The sequence below is a fragment of the Engraulis encrasicolus genome, chromosome 1 (assembly GCF_034702125.1).
Source record: "Engraulis encrasicolus isolate BLACKSEA-1 chromosome 1, IST_EnEncr_1.0, whole genome shotgun sequence".
Lineage (NCBI taxonomy): Eukaryota > Metazoa > Chordata > Actinopteri > Clupeiformes > Engraulidae > Engraulis > Engraulis encrasicolus.
In genome coordinates, this window is record NC_085857.1 from 27,142,692 (window position 1) to 27,163,186 (window position 20,495).

Genomic DNA, 20,495 nt, shown 5'->3' on the forward strand with positions numbered 1-20,495 from the left:
TGGTGGTATATTAGGCGGGCTCATCTCCGAACCCAAATGAGCAAGGAGGAAGTTCACTGCGAGGAGAGCAGAGTATTGGGTGGCAAGGCAGGCAGGCAGGCAGGCAAGACAAGACGATAAGGAAGGCCAAGGTTGGGTTAATGTTACCTGCTTTGAGTGTGTGTGTGTGTGTGTGTGTGCGTGCATACAGTATACGTGTGTATACGTTTGCCTGTAGTCTGCCAAAAAAATATCTCTTCTCTTCTCAATGAAAGGTACACTGAAAGAATTATATAAGAAGCTAAAATAAATCTAAATCTAAATAAAATACAGGAATTTTATGAAACAGAGTTATAATGCAGATACAATGCATTATAACAGATCTAATGCATAATGAAGAACATCAAAGAGAGATGGAGAAAGATGGGGCACAACATTTTGAGCCCTTATTACATCGTATGTATTAGGTTGGGGGGCCCTTTCAGACGGCTTTGTCCTAGCCCCGGCCAAAGCTGTCAGTGGCCCTGCACACCCCACACTGACAGGCAGCAAACGGGAATCTTTAATTGACCTCGTTAAAAAGCCACTTGATCCATGGCTTCAATAGAGGGATTCAATAATGTATGCTTCAGAGGTATGTGTTACAGGGATTTGTACGGTCAACTCACAGGAACACCCAAAGACTTGTATCATGATTTAAAAAGAAACACGCTTAGAGGCGATCTGAAGTTGCTTCTCAATGTAAAATAAATGATCTGTGGACAGTGCAGGACATTTTGCAACACATTGATAGGGCCCCCCATATGGCATGCCAAGGTCACAATAGGGCTGCCAAAACCAATGCAGGAGGGCCCTGGGCTCAGAATTCTGTGAAATGGGTCCTATAGACACGAAATATGTGACATTTTCAAGGATTTTGCAAAAATTCCATATTGGGCTCATGGTGGTGGCTCAGGTGGTGGAGGAGCCTGTTCAGACGGTTGCAGGTTCGAGCCCCGCTCTGCCTGACCCCATCGATGTGTCCTTCAGCAAGATACTTCACCCCAAGATGCTCCTGTGTGGCAGCCACCCATTGCGAATGTGAATTCAGTGTGAATGTGAATGCAAATTGGTGAGTGTGAGGCATAAAATGTAAAGCGGTTTGGGTGCTCGAAGGAGTAGAAAGGCGCTATATGAATGCAGTCTATTTACGGAAGTGTTTTCCTCCTCTGCTGTTATATTAACTTTGAGGAGTAAGGAATTTCTAGAGGTTCTTCTAGAATTTTACTGGAACACTCTACAGCTCCCATAGACGTCTGTGTTAAAAAATCTCGCAAAGACATTATGACATCATAATGAGAACTCAAAATTTTGGCAAAATTCTAATCACATATTTGTGATGGTACTCCTCAAAGGGTTAATAATTGCGGGGTGTTTGTCCAGTCTGCTTTCAGTATGGTCCATTAGTCTCCTCACTGTGGCCCTACACATGATAACAGAAGACAGCTAATCAATACTGGACAGGTAGTCCTATATCGAGTGACAACGCTCGCCGCGTGAAGGTTGTCCATCATGCAGGATGTGTGTGTGGATTTTCAGGGCAAATATTATATGGTGATACGTTTTGGGATGGTTCAGAGGCCCTGTGCAGCATTGGAGGGTGCTCTTGTAGTCTGGGCCGGATTAAGATGGGCTGGGGCCCCTACAGGATACGGGTCACCCCCGTTGAAGACACATTTCATGACAAAATGACATAGGCAGCACCATAATTAGGTATTAAGAATAACAATTTTGCTCACATTTTTCAATCTTGTCACCCATCTTTTTCATCTTGTCACAATTCTGAAAATGTTCTATCCCCCTCTTTGGTCTACAGGGGGCCTCCTGGCAGGTGGGGGGCCCTAGGCTGTAATCATATCTAGCCTGTGCCTTAATCTGGCCCTGCTTGTAGGTCTTTAGTCTTTAGTCGACTCATTTCCGTAGCCTCTTACTGCAGATGGGGTCGCCGGTGGGCCTATTCACTATTTGCAGAACATACTCAACTACATCAACAACATTGCTATGACAGTACAGAGAGCCTTAAGTAACAGATTAAGACATAGCCATTGCAACTTTAGTGACAGTAAGGTTATAACATGGGCTCTGCGCTAAGGGGTAAAATATACAAATTTTCCTTACTAAAAAAGTTTAGGCTCTCAAACACATATCTAGTATGTATATTATGTTATCTACCATAGTACCGGTAGGTGCCCTGATTCAAGGACTTCAGGCTATCCATGTCAATGCAGCTTGTAGCTTGCAGCACAACGTTAAAATTATTACTATGACTAAAAATAACAATACCAGAAACCTACAACTACAACGACTTTCAGTATACTGTAATATGTGTATACATGGAACATTGTACGCATCGTCTTATTTCATGAAATGGTGCATCCAAGGGAGCTACAAAAATTCCTGTGCTCTCAGTCTACTTCCCAAACATTTCCCGTCTTGAATTAAAGGTGGGATAGGAGATGTTTTTCTGGCACATATTTTACCATATCATCTGAAAAACTCCTCATGACGCCATAGCACCCATTGAAATAGAGTGTTTGGAAAAAAAACGAAATCTTTTGGTCCAGCGTAGAGGGCGTAGTCAGAAGAAAACGGCAACCAATAGAAGTAATACTCATCATCACTTCTATTGGTTTCTGACACGTCCATCAACCGCCAGCACTCACCCCTCCTCCCTGCGCGTTCACCGACTCGTGAACTTGACCGACCCCGCCCCCATCATTCATGCACACGCGACAAGGCTCATCATCACTCGGCTAGTAGCAAGGTAACGAGAGTTAGCAGCAGGCTGAGCTAGCCTACTTGGAAACTTTGGTGGCTTTTGCAGAGCTACAGGAAGAACTTTGGCTTTTGGAACACTAGACTACCGGTAACCATGTCAGGATAACATACTCCCCTTGGATTATCGTCGGACTCGCAAGACCAGACTCCAGAACACGGGCTGAAAATTTGAAATGGGACCTGACACTCTTGGACACAGATGTCGGCTACGGCAGCGGCTTCAAATACGCTTTGGTGACCATATTTCTAATCGAGAGGTGAGATAATATATTTGTCTGTATAATATTTTGTGAATTGGTTTAGGACACAGTGGTGTCTTTTTTTAAGCAAGTATCCATTGAGAGGGGTCAGAGGATTAGCTCAAGCTCCAACATATCTAGCTGCTACCTTGCTTAACATAGCTGCTACCTCAATCGCTTTATTTTTTTGTGTTTTTCCCCCCTGTGGCATTTATTCTGTGCACATGAACACGTTTTCAGAATTGCTATGTGTAACTCAGACGGTTACTCTTGTGTGTTTTGCTGCTAGTTGTGCGAACGAGCCAGACAAACCAGCTGGGAGGAGGACGGAAGCACCCCTTCTCCATCCGCGTTCAGTTGCTAAATACGGATCCACCCCGTAGTAAGTAACCTACCATGTTTACGCACACATTACTTTGACCAGCAAAGCCCATGTCTTTCTAGTGGTTTACAAAAATATATCGTTTGCATGTTTTGCTTTGGTACGTCTCTGTTGTATGACTCTGGTAATAGTGGCAAGCACAAGCACAACCTGTTCGCCGCTCCAGCATTGCAAAATAGATTGCCTTGGGTTTTCAAATGTTTACATGATTGTGGGTGTAATGTTGTTAACTCGCTGATGTCGTTTTTGAGAAGACGGTAGTTTTGCATTTGATAAATACCACCTAATGACCATGACGACTACACGGCAGATCTTTATTGTGATGGCTACACTGAATGATCACATGGAGATGCCGGTACATTATTTGTTTTACCCTGGTTATATTGAAATGTTCTGCTTTGTCCATTCCAAGGTGTGGTGTTTCCATAGCTGCTCCTTGCTCCTGTTTCACAACATATCAAGGCTGCCAAGTAAATGAAGAATGAATCACCGCACACTGGTAGTTTATTTTATTCATGTTTGTGGGTGTAATTTCGTCCAGTTGCAGATACTACTATCCTTTTTGGAATGATCTGCCTTTGAAAAACAATGGTTCTATCTGACAAAAGCGAACAGATCCTGTAGTTGTAATTGATACACTAAATCAGTGTTTCTCAACCTTTTTTTAGGCGAGGCACCCTTTCAATTCATGGAAATTTCAAGGCACCCCAAACCAAGTAGCCATATAGCATCACATCCGATACCACACAAGCTTAGAATGTAACACATTAGGAGACACACAACCTAGTAGCACGACCTACGTTCAAAGTTACAGCTGGGGTGACCAATATTTACTTTATTGTGCGTAAATGGCAGATCATAGATTCCACTGACTAACATTAACTTATCAATTTTGACAAATATGTTTTATGTTATATAATTTATTTATCAGCCACGTTTCCGCGGCACCCCTGAGGGGGCCCTACGGCACCCCAGGGTGCCCCGGCACCCCTGTTGAGAAACACTGCACTACATTATGATATTCCTATGTGTGCGCGCGCACGCGCCAAGTTTTCAATTCAACACACTGGGACACTTTTCAGTCTTTGAGGTTGCTGGAATCAACACAGACTACCTCCATGCACCTTATCAGAACACTTTGCATGTTTTTGTATACTTGTCCCCTTTGTGTATTGCTGCTAATCTTTCTCTTTCTAGGTTCTGTTGGTTGCATGCAGATTGTGCCAGATGATTTATCTGTCTATGGTCTAAGCATGGGCTCTGTGCTAATATGCAATTTGTGCTCTTTTTTCCCTCAGGTCAACAGCCGACAGGGTCCTTCCACAACCACATACTTATGCCAGTAAAAGCCACAGCTTTTCTCCTCCAATCCAAGAAGCCTGGACTGCAGTCACCATCTCAACACACCAACCAAGAGAAAGGCGGATGGCTCAATTCAGTATGTAGTTCTGCAAATATTCTCAAAGGTCTTCACAGCCCCCCATGGTGCAGAATGCATTTACATTTATTTGTGTAAGGTCAAAACAATGCTGATTACAGAACATAACTAGGGCCATGAATGAAATTTGAGGTAGCAGCCAGCCATCACCTGATGGTGAGAGAAGCAGGTTGAAATCCCATCCTTACCTCTCCCTACTTACACCTCCATCCACAGCTGAAGTGCACTTGAGCAAGGCACACAAGTCCACTTAGGTCCTGGGACTGTAGCCAACACCCTGTAAAACCCTGCTGTGTAATTTGATGTAATGAAGCCCTAATATAGTCTAACACATTGCTTGTTACAGATATGGAAAATTGCACAATAAAAGTTCCAGGACATGAAGGCTGCGTACTGTGAACGTCAACCTTCAGGGCACCGTCCTGCGCAGAAGACTTTCTACCCAAAGAGGGATGGCTGACCGCAGACACTCACAACCAGGTGAGCCCAGATAAAGGAGTTATTTTTGGTGTCCCTGCCCCAACAACCCAGGTTACTTACATTTAAAATGTCACTGGAGCTACTGTCAGATATGTGATTTCTAATTCTGTTTATCTTTTTACAGCACAGACGCCTCCAACCTCAAACCAGGCCCTTCACAGTTGCTGCACTTACCCACCTTCCCAGAGTTTTTGTGTGGTAATGACAACTGTAAATATAGTATAAAGTAATGTATCTAGTGTCATGTGTTTAAATTGTCCATACATTTCAATGACAGTAAATATTGGTGGACACAGTGGCTTTTTTTTTTATTCATTCTCTGACTGAAAATGCATGGTTACATAATTTATATATTCCACAAGACCACAATCAGAAGAACATTTGACAGGTTGCATTTATTTTCTATGTATGAAAAAAACAATGGTAACAAGACAAACGTGGTTCCAAACCAAAAAGGTGAGATGTACAGATGAATGCTCCTACAGATAATGAAAAATAATAAAAGTCTGCACACTGCCGGTTTGTGTGTTTTATACCGTACTCTGTATAAACCTTTTATATTGCTCTGTATTACAAGGTCAGCCCTGTTCAAGTGCCCCATACTGTCTGCAGGCTGCATGCCTGAAGAGACCGTTTCTCTCACCTGGTCCTACATCAGCCCAAAGTCTTATCAAAACTGAGAACACCACAGCATTTCCTTTCAATGTTCATGGGCATCTCCTTACAGATTGCGCAGAGGCGCCAGGTTGGTTGTGCTACTGGGCTGTGACTGAGGACCAGATGTCATGTGCCAGGTCGAACATCAAACTGGGGTCACGGGTCAGGGCACGCTGCAGTAACCGATGGGATTGCTTCAAATTCAATGATTGAATCAAGGCCTGCAAAGCAATAAATACATTTTATGTAGTGCATTTTCTATTTGATGATGGGGACTAAATAACTCTATTGACAATAAGACCAATATGGACATAAGCAATCATTATTGTGTATATAAATAAAGATGTGCCAATTATATGCATACAACGTTTTCAGTCAATTTCTTACAAACTCGTGTTGTGCCAGGGGTTACACAGATGTATGAAGTAGATGGGCTTTTATGGATGTACTTGAACTACCACTGGTGTTGTGTACCTACAACCATGTAATATCACACTACTACTCATAGGAGTAGAAATATTGTAATGGTTATCACAACAGGTGTACTCGTGTAGCCTACTCGTGTTGCGATATAGAGTACATCCGTTGTGATAACATCCATTACAATACTTACACATCTGGAGGAATACAGCAGGACAATGTTATTGAGGGATGAATGTACATCCTTACAGTTAGCAGGGCGTCAATTCTGTTGGAGTCTCCCTAATCAAACCGACCTCTGCTGCGTCTATCTTCCTCCTCCTCCATCTCTGGCCATCGGTCCTACTGGGCTGTTAGGTCGTTATGATTGTGATGGGCCAGGAAAGTCAGAGCTGGAGCTCTCGTGGTCGTGGAAGGTCTAAAGCATATGAAAATATCGTCAGCCAAAACAATTTCATTAGCGTTGATCAGTTCGGTTGTTTTTCTTTACTCCCTCTGTCCCTGTGTCTGCGCGTGCGACAACCCAAGTGAAATCTGAAGTCATAGCCTAAAACACTACAGATTGTGGTGTCGGGTATATATAAATACAATAGTAAAATGTATACTGCGGTACACATCTGTCAAAATAAATCCATGTGTCAGTACTGTAGCTACTGGCTAGAACTAACTGTCTAGGCATGACAGTATAGCATCTGTCATCAGTGTTAGGAAGTTAGAATGAGATATCTAAGTAACACGTATCAAGTCAAGTTCAATAACTAATCTAGTATACATCTACTGTCATCAATATTTCTTGAAATGGCAACCATGACGGCCTGTGCGTTTATTGTGATGTTGAACATTCTTACCGTAGCCGGAGACAGTGCCATGGCTGGAAGTTAGCTTGGCTAGTCGCTTTGTCGTGGCTTCTAGCCCGCCCCCCCGCCTCGTGAGCTCTCGTGGGTTCCCGGGATAATCCGAACACTTGACAGACTGCATGCGCGTTCATGTGTTTTGAAGGCGTGGCTTTGAGGGGAGGGCTGAAGGGAGAGGCGGGCTGTGTATTTTCAAAAATATAGCTCACAGGAACCGTTTTTCAAAGATCTCCAACCCTACCTTTAAATCGGAGACTATTTCGCAATAAATCCATGGAGTACTCTCAAAACTATGCTGTGCTATCTAAGTGCCCCCACACTCCAGGACTTGGGTTCAGGGCCGCTGACAGCTTTGGGCCAGGCCCAGGACAAAGTCATCTGAAAGGGCCCCCCTACCTGATACATACAGGGATGGATTATGATTCCATGGGCCCCTGGGCCAGACAAGAAGAGAGGCCCCCCTCAGAACTGTACTGTAGGTGCTGCTAGTTTACAAAACGATTCAGTGTTTTAGGCCAGATGTAAAAGTCTATGTTGTTGTTGGTTTAGGGGGAAATTCCTTTGAAAAAAATTGGAAAATTCAATTGTTAAAAGTGTGCCACAATATGAGAATAGAAATAAATATACCATAGAGTCCTGGGCTTCAGGGCCCCCTTGTCTCTTGGGCCCCTGTGCTAGGGCCCCGATAGCCCCGTGCAGTAAACTGTCCCTGGATGCATATCGTTTAATGAGGAGTCAATGCTGGGCTACCTCCATTCTCCATGGGCCTGGGACAACTGACCCCTTTGTCTCCGTCTGTTGGCTTCCCTGCACAGGCTATTCATTTTAGTGCACTCTAAACACCCTGTCTGCAGCCAGCTGCGCTCAATGTCAACGACCAAAAGACTGGAGCTCTTTCAGTGTCTGTGACATTAAAAATGGCCCTATCACTCACATGGTGCAGGGACGGGTTGTTTTCTTTGCCTGGATGGATGGGATTGTGCACGTGTGTGTGTGTGTGTGTGTGTGTGTGTGTGTGTGTGTGTGTGTGTGTGTGTGTGTGTGTGTGTGTGTGTGTGTGTGTGTGTGTGTGTGTGTGTGTGTGTTTGTGTGCATTCGTGCACGTGTGTGTGTATGCGCAGAGTAGATGCGCAAACACGCAGACGTGCGTGCCTGTGTGTGTGTAGCCTACTTGTGTGTGTGCACATGTGTATATGCACGTGTGTGTGTGCACATGTCTGTGTGTGTGTGTGTGTCTGCGTGCATCCGTGCGTGTGTGTATGCGCAGACGCGCAGACGTGCGTGACTGTGTGTGTACTTGTGTGTGTGCACATGTGTATATGCACGTCTGTGTGTGCACGTCTGTGTGTGTGTGTGTGTATGTGCGCGCACACGTGTACCATGTCTATGCATGTGTGTGTGAGTATAAGCTTTGTAACGGATGGTCTCTGTGTGAACCAGCCGAGTCAGTCTGTTGTCTTTAGCACAGCAGGGCATTCTATTGGCGGCTACTCACTGTAGCAATTCTTGGACGAGGGACAACGGACGTCCATGCGGAGAGGCGCTCTCCTGACTTATGGACCAACTTTTATTTTGTTTTCCGAGTAGGAGTACAGCATGCTGCATATAGGCTAGTGGAAATGGCCCAATGTTAGGGCTGCTCGATTATGAGAAAAATCAATATCACGATTATTTCAGTCAATATTGATATCACGATATTTTTAGACGATATTTCTGTTAAAGACAAATTAATTGTGCTAAACAATTCAGTCTTCCCTCCCTTCAGCAGTTGGAGTGGAGGGCCATAGAGAAACACACAGTGGTGTTCTGCAGCAAGTCTGCTTTGTGCTCGCAATGGCTCAAGTGGACGGGAACGCATTGTGCTTAGCGTAACCAACATTTTGGCAGAATAGACAAATGACAAAAATATTGTTTCAAATCGATATTATGAAATTTGATATTGTTTGACAGCAATATTGATATCACAATATAAATACGATATATTGCACAGCCCTACCCAATGTTCACATATAGTGAGTTAGATACTGAATGTCATGTGGGGAAAGGTTTCCTTCTGACCTCTGACTTTAACACTTTTATTTTGATTTCTGAGATATAGAGTTGGAGGAGAAGTGGTGTAAATACATTATCAGTGTACTGTGTAATGAATGAATAAGTAGCAGTGCTCCTTCAGTTTAATTCCCAAATAAGCTGAAGTAGGCTACAACATATAAAGGTGCAATTGTGGTATTAAGGGCCAAGTTTTATTTTATTTTCCTAGGCTAGGTTTGTATAGAAATAGAAGGGCAAAGGAAAACATGCATGCCGCCACGCTTCCAGAAGTGGCAATGCGGTGCAACCAGTATAGGCTCAGACATGAATAAGGCCGAATTCACACCAAGGCGTCACGGAACGGAGGCGAGACGAATGAGGTCTTTCTGCTTAGTTTCAGCCGGTGTGTTCTACTCTGCCTTTCACACCGACAGCGTCGGCGTGCGCAGCCAGTCCAGTTCAAATGGACAGACTGATGTCTCTTTTTTGTTATTTATTTTTTCTGTGCATTAGATGAAGATGCTTTGTGAAAAGTCTGATGCATTGAAAATAAAAAGAATAACATAAAAAGAGAAGTTTGTCTGGCACCTGAATTGTGACACGAACGAAGGAGCAGAACAATGTTTCCATACAGTTCATGGGCTAAAAACTTTTATGCTGTTTTCTGAGACTCTGTAGGGTTTTATAACGATAGGAATCGGAGTGAATGAATAACCACTGCGTTACGAATGAGGGGCCGAGCAATGAAGACCACACAGAAAGTTGTTGTAGCCTATGAGTTATGGGTCGGCTTTTACTTTATATTATTCTCAGGAGCTAGAAGTAGGCTAGAGTAGAAGTCCCAGATCTGGCAAAAAAAAAAAAAAAAACTAGGTCCTACACTGGATAACAGTGGTGTCTATTTTTTGTGCTGGGTATAGCCTATATTTGGGCAGCTATTGGCGCATTATCACCACCCCCTCTCAGCTGTATCCTTCTCTACCCCCCCACCCCCCCCCCCCCCCCCCCCCCCCCCCCCCCCAAAAAAAAAAAAAAAACCCTAGGGCTCCCCAACGCCCCCTGGGGGTTTAGAGCCCCCGTTGAGAGAGACAGATGTAACAAGCATAAGCACAGGCATGCCCCTTGTCAAAACCTTGAATATGGAAATCAAAGGAGTAGGTTATGTTACACATCTATTCAACACAAACTAAAACGAATAATCTATATAAAATATACATTTAATGTTTGTTGTATTCTACATTTTTGGTAATTAATTTGTTTATTATAATCATGTGCGTTTTTACTGCGCAGCTCTGATGACAACCAAGACGATTTCTCTGAAAACGTCGGAAAGGATTGTGGGAAATTCTTGGCGGAATTCTTGAATTTTGCCAACTAGGGATGATGATGGAGTGTGATGTTGTTGTTATGAATGTCAAGTTTTATTTCATGGGTGAAATACTATCGTTTCCACTTTAGTGTGTGTATGTGTCTAACTGGGGGTGACAATGATCACCCGTAAGACTAGGACATGCACCAACATGCCTTGGGAGGACGACGCAGACACAGATGTACACAGACTTGCTCAGCGCAAATCAAAAGTAAACAGGCTACGGCGAAGTCCAAAAGCATCGCAACCAGTGCCACGCACAGTGGACACTTCGGATATCACAAAACCAGGTAATATCACAGATTCTGTAAGAGACTTAATTCCATTCGGCATAGTTTAAGTCACAAATCTGGGTATGATTTGATCTATGGTTAAGTCGTTGTCATCGGTTTAAGTGAGACTAGCGACAAAGTTAGCTATGACCGCTAGCTACACTTCTTGCTAAATGACGTGATAACTTGGTCGTTACATAACTGCCACTAAACTAACGTTTGACTTTGCGTTTACATTGTCCAAACAGAATTCAAAACACCAACACGACCTGCCGTCAGTAGAAATACCCGTTGTTTGAGCAAGGAATCTCCTGGTCTAAACAATTCAGCATCTCAACTCGACATCATATGGGATCACAACTCGCCGTCACCAAAGGGTAAGTTTGACAATGTATTATAGTTTAGCACCAAATGGTTTGATCTCTATACGGCTCTGGTTTGAACACCCTTTCACCTCCTCTTGACGTCATTGCAACTGTCTTCTCACTATTCCCCATGTATGTAACTTTTTTTTTACATCAGGTTTCATCCGAGGGAAAGGTCGGAGGATAGACGTAGGGAAGACTGACGTGACTGCCCTTGTCAACCGCATAGCTCCGAAGGTAGGCTATAACCTGCTCTCTGGGTATTACTTCTTTTGACCTTAGGCCTAGTGTTTGTGTGTGTGCCTGTACCTATGTGAGATCCAAAAGTTCCCATTAGGATACAAAAATCTGACAAAGGGTCCTTTTTGGGGACCAAATTGAGGTCCCCACAAAGTCAACAGTGTTTTTCTTTACTGACAGGTTAGGATTAGGGTTTGTTTTGGTCTGGGAATAGTTAGATATTATTTAATTAAATGTGAATGGGAGACAATGGGAGGTCTCCACAATTAAAAAAAAACAAAAACTTGTGTTTGTGTACATGTGTGTGTGTCACATGCTACAATGCTAACGTGTGTTTGTCATCCTTGTTGTTTTGGTTCAGAGCGGAAAGCCTGTGTCGGCATTGGACTCATCTCTGGTTCAGTGGATTGGAGACGGCGGCATCCCCTGCACCCCCGAGCTGTCACAGCCCAAGACGAGGTCGAGGACGAAAAGCACCAAGTGAGTAAGCTACTTGCCATCCGAGTAGCCTAAATAAGCGCAGCCAGTCATTCAATTAGAGGAAAATGCATTTTGGGTATTAATTTCCATGTAGCAGTAAGTTGTCAATGGTGGTGGACCTCTGTGTGTAAGCTTACCATTTTGGGTCCCCCACTCTCCCTATTCTAAACTTTTTGCCTAGCGCTTAACAGTTTAAATTGGAATAATATTAATGTTTTGTATCCCACAGCCAGGAAGCTGCTCACGACCACCTGAAGGAGCTGGCCAGACAGTTCGACTTCCACCTCAACAGGCAGGACAGCTTTCTGAACCAGCTGCCCGCTACAGCCCAACGAGTAGCTGAGGAAGAAGACGACGACCTTCATCTACCAGGCATAGAAAACCAGCCTCCTCTCCCTCATCATCACCATCCTCCTCCTCATCATCCTCTGTCATCAACACCCACGACGATGGTGGCAACAACGATGGCCAACCCGTCACCACCCGACGCTGTAGGCGCCCTGTCTCTCGACCACGACATGGAGGATGATGATGACCTGAACGACCTTTTCGACGGCCCGACGGTGAGCATTGAGAATGGGCTCAGCCAGCCTTTGTCCTGCGCCTCCCAAAGCGCCAGGGCGTCTCAGGCGATCTCTCAACCCCGTAATGGGCTGCTGTCTGGGGGCGTGGCACACGGGAGGATGCCTGGTGGTGGTGGTGGTGGTGGCTCTCAACATACCAAAACGTCACAGGCGACGATCTCTCAACCCCGTAACACACAGACTTTTGGTGGGAATCTCAACACAAGGTTACCCACCGCCGCCTCTCAAGCCTCCAGGCCGACACAGCCACCAACCGCTCAACCCCAAAACGCCTCGTTAACCTCGAGGAACTGGCACGCGAGGATGCTCGGTGGTTCCCAGAATGCAAAGGCAGCACAATCCATCGCTCAACCCCGTAACGGACCCTCATCTTGGGGCAACTCGAATGTGAGAACCCTCAGCCACGAGCCAACATCCAAGGACGCCAAGCAAAGCACTGTCACTACTGCTGCTGCTGCTGCCATGGATCTTGCCGGCTTTGATGACGACTGGGGCGATGAGGATGATGGGTTGCTTAGCGACTCCCTGGTGATGGAGATGACCCAGAACCCAGACCTCTTTGCGCCGCCCAAGCACTGTTCCACACAGAAACCTGTTGCCATGGCGCCACCCAATCAGAAAGCAGCAGCCATGCCGCCACCCCAACACAATTCCACTCAGAATCGGAACTCTTTTGCACCGCCCAAACACGGTTCCGCACAGAACCCAAACCCTTATACACAACAGCCTAAACAGTCCTCTACGCAGAACCAGAATCATTTCCCCCCACCTAAACACTGTTCCACACAGAACCCGACCTGTTTTGCTGCGCCCGAACAGTCTTCTACTCAAAACCTTAACCATTTCCCCCCACCTAAACCCATCGTCACAGCTCCACCACAGAGAGTGCAGCCCGCTCCCGTTGCCCCAGCCAACGCCTCAAATCGCTACCAGCAACAACCAGTTAGCAGTAGCAACAGCAGCAGTAGAGGTTCAAGCGGAGGGGCCGTATCTCGACCTGTGGCGGTGGCCATCATCGAAGAGGAGCCCAGCGACGACATCCTGGTCTCGGAATGCGAAGCCGCCATCATGGCGGAGGACGATGATCTCGATATGTTCTTCGCCGCGTCGGACTCGGGGTGGGACGATGGTGTTGACGACGACGACCTGCTGTGCGAAGCGTGCGACGGCCTAGACGACGGCCACCAGGGTGTTCCGGAACCCACTGCCGCCGTGTCGACCGTTAACATGGTTTCCGTGACGACGGGAAAACAACTGTTCTCCAACGATCAGAATAGAATGCCGAATGGCAATACAGCAGTGGGATCGTCGTCACTGTTGTCAGTAGGAAACGCAGGAGCATACAAAGGACAATACCAAGCCACCAACTCCGCGCAGCCATGTGCAGCTAGCAAAACGGTTTATAGTGCATCGTCAGCCAATGCTTTTGGAAGCGATCCGGCACAGATGGATCATTCTGGATCTGGTGGTGGTGTGGGGAAGAGACAGGTGCAGAGCCCCACAAATAATCGGCCTTTAATATCGGGTAACATGGACCAAAGACACCCTGTCGTATCCCATCCCAGTAGTCATGCTGGTAAACTGACAAAGACCACTTCCTTTGGAGGCCCTTCCTCTTACCACACCTCAGCCAATCAGATGGAAGGGAGTGGTCACATGCAGAGGGGTGATTCTTCATCTGTTGCCAGCACTGCTGTAACTGGTCTTGGGGCACATGCACTCAAGAAGGCCACTTCCTTTGGAGGCTCTACCTACCACTCCACAGCCAATCAGCTGAAGGGGAACGCAGGAAGTGCGGTGGGTGCCAGCCAATCAGCAATGAGAATGGTCGGTACCACCACTACCACCAACAGCAGCACACAGCAGCAGTACGCTTTCAAGAGGTCAGCGAATGGCAACAACGGTTACAGTTCGTCCACTGTCAACACAGAAGGTATAGTGTTATGTACAGCTTTTTAATTATTATTATTATTATTCATATTTGTTATTAGAGCTGCCTTTTTTACATGTCATTGGGGATAGCCTGCCACACACTTTAAAGGTGCATTGTGTAAGATTTTTTTTGAGTAGAGGTGCAGCGAAATGAAAATGTGTGACCGAAACCGTATAATAAGTAATCACTTGGCCGAATACCGAAACCGAATATTACAATTCAGTTAAAAGTTATCAAAAGTTATTAGGTTTTTCACTATTTTTAAATATTGCTTAAATCTATGACTTACAATAAATGTTTAGACATGTTTTTGAAAGAAAATGAATGTGTATTAGAAGTCTTTAAATGTAGAACTGAAATTAGTTTAATTAATGCCCATTTTCAATTCATTTTGTATTCGGCCTCCGATTCGGCCACTCAAATGGCTGTCAGCCGAAAACTGAAAGTGTCTTTTTTTTTGCGTTTTCGGATGAATATTTTCTGCGGCCGAATTTCCGGTGCACCTCTAATTTTTAGTTGTTTATTTCCAGAATTCATGCTACCCATTCAATAATGTTACCTTTTTCATGAATACTTACCACCACCATCAAATTCTAAGTATTCATTATGACTGGGAAAATTGCACTTTTCATACATTTGACCATTTCCTGCACAGTGCACCTTTTAAAGTGGTGGTTCGCTATTTTAGACATTAAGCCCTGTTTCTGTGACTTATGGGGTGAAGTAGAGATGTTCTCATCACAATTTTGACGTTTGGTGTTGAACGGAGCATTTCAAGACTGCTGCCTCACCACCTTTACATTTACTCCAATGGAGCACTCAAGGAATCGATCATAAAATGGCATTAAACGTTCGTTTGCAGAGACATGAAACTCACCAAGTGGTCAGAGGTGTCCAGCGATACGTTGGCTCGAAAATCACCGCGAAATACGCTTCCAGAGAAGATATATTATCATTATTGTCCGTCTTCATTGATTGTATTGGTTTGACTAGTATAGAGCTTGAAAGTCCCACCCCTTAGTTCCACATTTCACGGGACCTAAGCTGACCATCTAACAACATGGTAGCGAGTAAATATCTTCTGATCTCAGTCATTATATGCGCTGGGCTACAAATATGCTGTTTAAGAGGCTAGATAAAGATTTTTCATGCAGAAGTATCAATGTTTTGTTCCAAGGCCGTCTGCATGAAAAATGTGAAGAAACACAGCTTTCTAAAAAGTTTGGGGGTTCATACGAAAAATTAAACAAAAATATCAGAAACAACATATGTGGAGCTCGTGGCACAACTCGAAGGGGATCGAAATATCATTTTAATACTGCCATTGGATTACATGCTACGATTTTCGGCTAAAAACGCCGTTGAGGTCCCATGAAATCGGGGGAAATGAAGTCACTTTCAAGCTCTATTACTCCGCTCGACCAGAAATGGGGGTTTGTTTGTTTACATTACTATCTATGGTTTGTATGCAAGCTGTAGTTTTTGTAGCCAGTCCCACTCAGACAGCCGTTCTACCTTGCTCCTTGATGTCTACACAAACAACACATTATCGCTACCTACTGGCTGGATGTCTACTGCTATTCAACGGCGTCTGGGGAAAAAATGAGTCCTCAAAATGCTAAACAACAGTTAGAAGGCATATTTCGCTGCAATTTTCGGGTCAATTTATCGCTGTCTACCACTGACCACACGGTGAGTTCCATGTCCTTTCGAACGAAAGTTTAATGCCATTTTATGATCGATTGCTTGAGTGCTCCATTGGAGTCAATGTAAAGGTGGCTTGGGCTGCAGTCTTGAATACCCAAATGCTCCGTTCAACACCAAATGTCAAAACTGTGATGAGAACATCTCTACTTCACCCCGGAAGTCACAGAAACAGGGCTTTATGTCTAAAATAGCGAACCACCACTTTAAAGATCCTTCTCATTTACTGTTTACACACACACACACACACACAAGGACACCGATCAGTCTTGTTGAACCTAGACCAGTGCTCAGTCAACAAGAAGAAAAATCCCTCATTCCCCCTTGCTCTTTAATGACTAATGACTTGTGGTCATGTATGTTCACCTGTGTATGTGTATGTATACACCTCTGTGTGTGTGGTCAAGCTTGCCTCACGCTAACATGCATGCATGACCAAGAGGTGTGTGCGTGTACGCATGCGTGCGTGCGTGCGTGATGACGACATGAGAACCTAGACTGATGCTCTCCTCTCCACTTCCTCCCCCTGTAGGCGTGTGTGTGTGTGTGTGTGTGTGTGTGTGTGTGTGTGTGTGTGTGTGTGTGTGTGTGTGTGTGTGTGTGTGTGTGTGTGTGTGTGTGTGTGTGTGTGTGTGTGTGTGTGTGTTTACTCATGTTATTATATTCTGATGATTAACATTACAGCAACTGAAGTACATTTATGTTTGGATTGTGTTTGTGTGCAAAATGTGTAACTTATGTGTCTCCCATTGGACAAAGTATGACGGCATGAGAACAGCAACAAAGTAGGTTGACCTGACCCTCTCTTCTCCTATTCCTCTTCCTTGTCCTCCTCCCTCCTCTTCCTCCTCTCACCCTTGTCATCTTCCCCATCCTCTCCTCTTCCTCCTCCTCTGCTCCTCTCCTCCTCCTCTCTTCATCTTCCTCATCATCTCCTCCTCCTCCCCCTCTTCTCCTTATCTCCCACCTTCTCCTCCTCCCCCTCTCCTCATTTCCCCCTCCTTTCCCTATTCTGACTCCTCCTTTTCCTCCTCATCCTCTGCTCGTCTTGTCTCCTCCTCCTCCTCCTCTCCTCTCCTCTAGTCCCGGCGGCTCTAGGGAGGTGTTCCGCTGCCGATATCGAGCGTAAGAAGCAGGAGGCCCTGGAGAGGCGCCGTCTCCGCATGCGGGCCACACAGAACCAGAACCAACAGCTCCGGGCCCCCTGGTAGAACCCATAACTCAGATTCCGGTTCTAGACCTCTCTTAGAACCCAAACCACTTGGTTCCAGATCCCTGATTGGACTCTGGCTCTTGGTTCTAGATTCCTAGTACAACCCAGGGCCTTGTTCTAGACTCCCTCTCCCTGATTGGACTCTGGTTCTTGGTTCTCTTGGTTCTAGATTCCTAGTACAACCCGGGCCTCGTTCTAGACTCCCTCTCCCTGATTGGACTCTGGTTCTTGGTTCTCTTGGTTCTAGATTCCTTGTACAACCCAGGGCCTCGTTCTAGACTCCTGGGCAGCACCTGGCACCTTGTTCTCTAGTACCGCTTGCCAGTACCCGGTTCTTTACTTCTGGGTAGTCCAGTACATCGCCCTCGGGTTCTAACTCCCAGCTACAGTAGTACCCAGCGCCCGGTTCTAGCAGATGGTTCCTCCATCACTAAAGCAAACGGGACTCATCTTACCTGGTCTCTGTGTGGGGTATTTCTAGAAAGTGATTTAGTCTCTATTACTTCTTTTCCACTGCCGGGTTTCTGGTAGGCCTACAGCTCGACACAGTGCGACTTGGCCGCCACTTTCTGCTCTTCGATTGAGCCGTGTCGTGCCCAGTCGAAGAGCAAAAAGTGGCGGCAGAGTCACGCTGTGTCGAACTGTAGGCCTACCGGAAAACCGGCAGTGGAAAAGAGGCATAGGTAAATCAAGTTCATGAATAAAAGGAGTACATCTGCTAAGAGGAGCGTCTCAAGGCTCTCTTCTCCCATCAACACAAAGGCAGAGGGCTCTTATATTGGGAGGTTTATGACTGTTTTTGTGTTGATTTATCATGGTTACTAAAGTTAATTTCTGGAAAACCCTCTGCTTGTGTGTTTTGGTTAATGTTGCATAGTTGTGCATAGTGTACTTGGACTGCGCATTATATTGCATCACTTTTCTCTCTTTTCTCCAAGTGCATCATTTTGACAATGCTTTTCATTTGTAAACTCTGCACTATCTAAGTAATTTTGCCTAAGTTGAGGATCACATGATTGGTACAACATTATGTTACAAATTAAGAGTACTATTACAAAAGCCATGTGCAGTAAATATGCTTGATACCTTTTTAGCAACTGCATTATTTTGTAAGATGTTTTAATTTCTGACTGTCTGAAGACAAATCCAATTTTTATTGTTTCTTATGTCTTTACTTTCTGTCCATGTCCATATTCCATGTTAATAATAACAGAATTTGGCTGTGATTTGACACGGTGCCAATATTTCTTTGTTGAAATTGTATATTTATGTTTTATTCAATGGGAGTTTGTTGATTTTTAAAACAACTTTCTGTTAATAAATTAAATTCCTTTGACCATATCTGAGTAAAGTACATGTTTTTGGTTAAAGTAACAGAATTCAGAATCCTTGGCCCTGATGCGTAATTGTGTGTGTCTGTGTTTTTAAACACCATTCTAATTCAATTTCCATTGCCAACGTGTATTTCAAAACAATGTGAGTTGTATGTAAAAACTCACAAGTAGCTATTCTATATATAAATACAGAAGAGCAATTCGGTGTAAAATGTTGTGTGTAGGTGTTGACATGAATAGCTTCCTTGACTCCCATCCAGTTCCATTACGAGCCCTTCAACCTCGCCATAGGGGCCTTGACACCTGTCTTATGCACAGGTAAAAGGAAAAGTAAGGGAAAACAAAAAGCAAAAAAACCAACAACAAAAAAACATGCCAAATTACCAACATCCTACAGAAACCTATGGGCACCTGCTTCACTGCCTGTGTATAAAAACAGTCCCACCAGGAAATCGCGGGCATTTTCTCAAAAAATCGCGATCTGAATTGCCAGATGGTGCACAAGGATTTCCAGAAAATCGCAATAAAAGTTGCGGAGCTTCTTACTGTGTTGTTGCGATTTTGCTGCGGCATAAAGTGAAAGGTGCGATTTTTAATATGTAGGCTATGTATATTATTTTCAGTGGACATTTTGGTATTTTTGAGGTAGGCCTAGGCTTGGTAGCCTAGGTAGTAACCTCATAAGCTGCGTAGCGGGCTTTCAAACATTAATAAAATAATGGCAGGCCTATTTAGCCTATTTTTATTAAAAAGGAAGTGTAAAAAGCCTTTGTTTGTGGAACTGTGCTGACATGAGTAGTAGCTTCCATGAATCCCATCTAAGTTCCGCCACTGGCCCTCCAACTCCACTGTAGTGGCCCTGTCACCTGTCTGATGGGCTGGGTAGATAGTTACGCTACGCTACGCCACACTCTGCTGCACTGCCTGGCTCAGCGCCCCAAGGACAGAGTACTGCATGGGGCCTACCGGGCCGAGGCCCAGGGGCCCAAGAGCCAAGGGGTCCCTGAAGCCCAAGTCTCTTATGTTTCCATTCTCATGCTGTGTTAAAATCACTCTTTTAACGACTGCATTGACTATTTTCAATTTAGAGTCTCAAACCTCTGGTCTAAAACCTTGAATCTTTTTTGTAAACTAGCAACATCCATGGAGGGGGGGGGGGCTTTTTTGTTGCCAGGCCCATGGGCCCCTAGAGTCATAGTCCGTCCCTGGTCAGCCCTAGCCTGTGAGTCACACCTGAACACACCTGAAAACTGAGTCTCTGTTTTCGTCAGACTTTAACAATGTAACCGTAGCCACCACTACACCTGCATAGCTGTGGACAGGGACGGTTCTAGTCAACCTGGGGCCCTAGGCGAACACCCCATTGCAAATTCGCATCTGTAAACCCACCATTTTACATCTGATCGAGCACGGCTGATCTTGTACCTATACTGTACTTATTGACTTTGAGTGAATGCCATGAATAGTCATTGTCGATGTACAGTTATATGTTTTATTTCGCTAGATGTTCTAATTCTGTGGGGCTCTCGGGTGCCCCCAGCATATTTGGTGCCCTAGGCGAGCGCCTTGTCTGCCTATACCTAGCGCCGGCCCTGGCTGTGAAGCAGCAGACCATGATACTGTATTGCAGGTGTTCCCAATCTGGGGGTCAGGACCGGGCCGCAGAGATACAGCAGGGGGTCGCCGACAGCATGGACTTCAAAA

The 20,495-nt window shown here is 45.0% G+C and overlaps 1 protein-coding gene and 2 long non-coding RNA genes across 3 annotated transcripts; 2 read left to right on the forward strand and 1 right to left on the reverse strand.

Annotated features, from left to right (window-relative positions):
• The first annotated feature begins 3,922 nt into the window (after positions 1 to 3,922).
• Positions 3,923 to 5,611, forward strand: LOC134457738 (uncharacterized). The gene is made up of 3 exons (XR_010036492.1): positions 3,923 to 4,855; positions 5,202 to 5,335; positions 5,460 to 5,611. It is a non-coding gene; the product is annotated as an uncharacterized LOC134457738 (long non-coding RNA).
• Positions 5,612 to 5,714: 103 nt separating this feature from the next.
• On the reverse strand, positions 5,715 to 7,496 carry LOC134457798 (uncharacterized). The gene is made up of 3 exons (XR_010036495.1): positions 7,261 to 7,496; positions 6,662 to 6,830; positions 5,715 to 6,213 (listed from the first exon to the last, which is right to left on the reverse strand). It is a non-coding gene; the product is annotated as an uncharacterized LOC134457798 (long non-coding RNA).
• Positions 7,497 to 10,662: 3,166 nt separating this feature from the next.
• On the forward strand, positions 10,663 to 18,015 carry etaa1a (ETAA1 activator of ATR kinase a). The gene is made up of 6 exons (XM_063209877.1): positions 10,663 to 10,956; positions 11,187 to 11,315; positions 11,461 to 11,540; positions 11,905 to 12,023; positions 12,253 to 14,540; positions 17,328 to 18,015. The coding sequence occupies exons 1-6, from the start codon at positions 10,785 to 10,787 to the stop codon at positions 17,453 to 17,455; spliced, it is 2,916 nt and encodes a 971-aa protein (XP_063065947.1). The 5' UTR covers positions 10,663 to 10,784; the 3' UTR covers positions 17,456 to 18,015.
• The last annotated feature ends 2,480 nt before the right edge of the window (positions 18,016 to 20,495 follow it).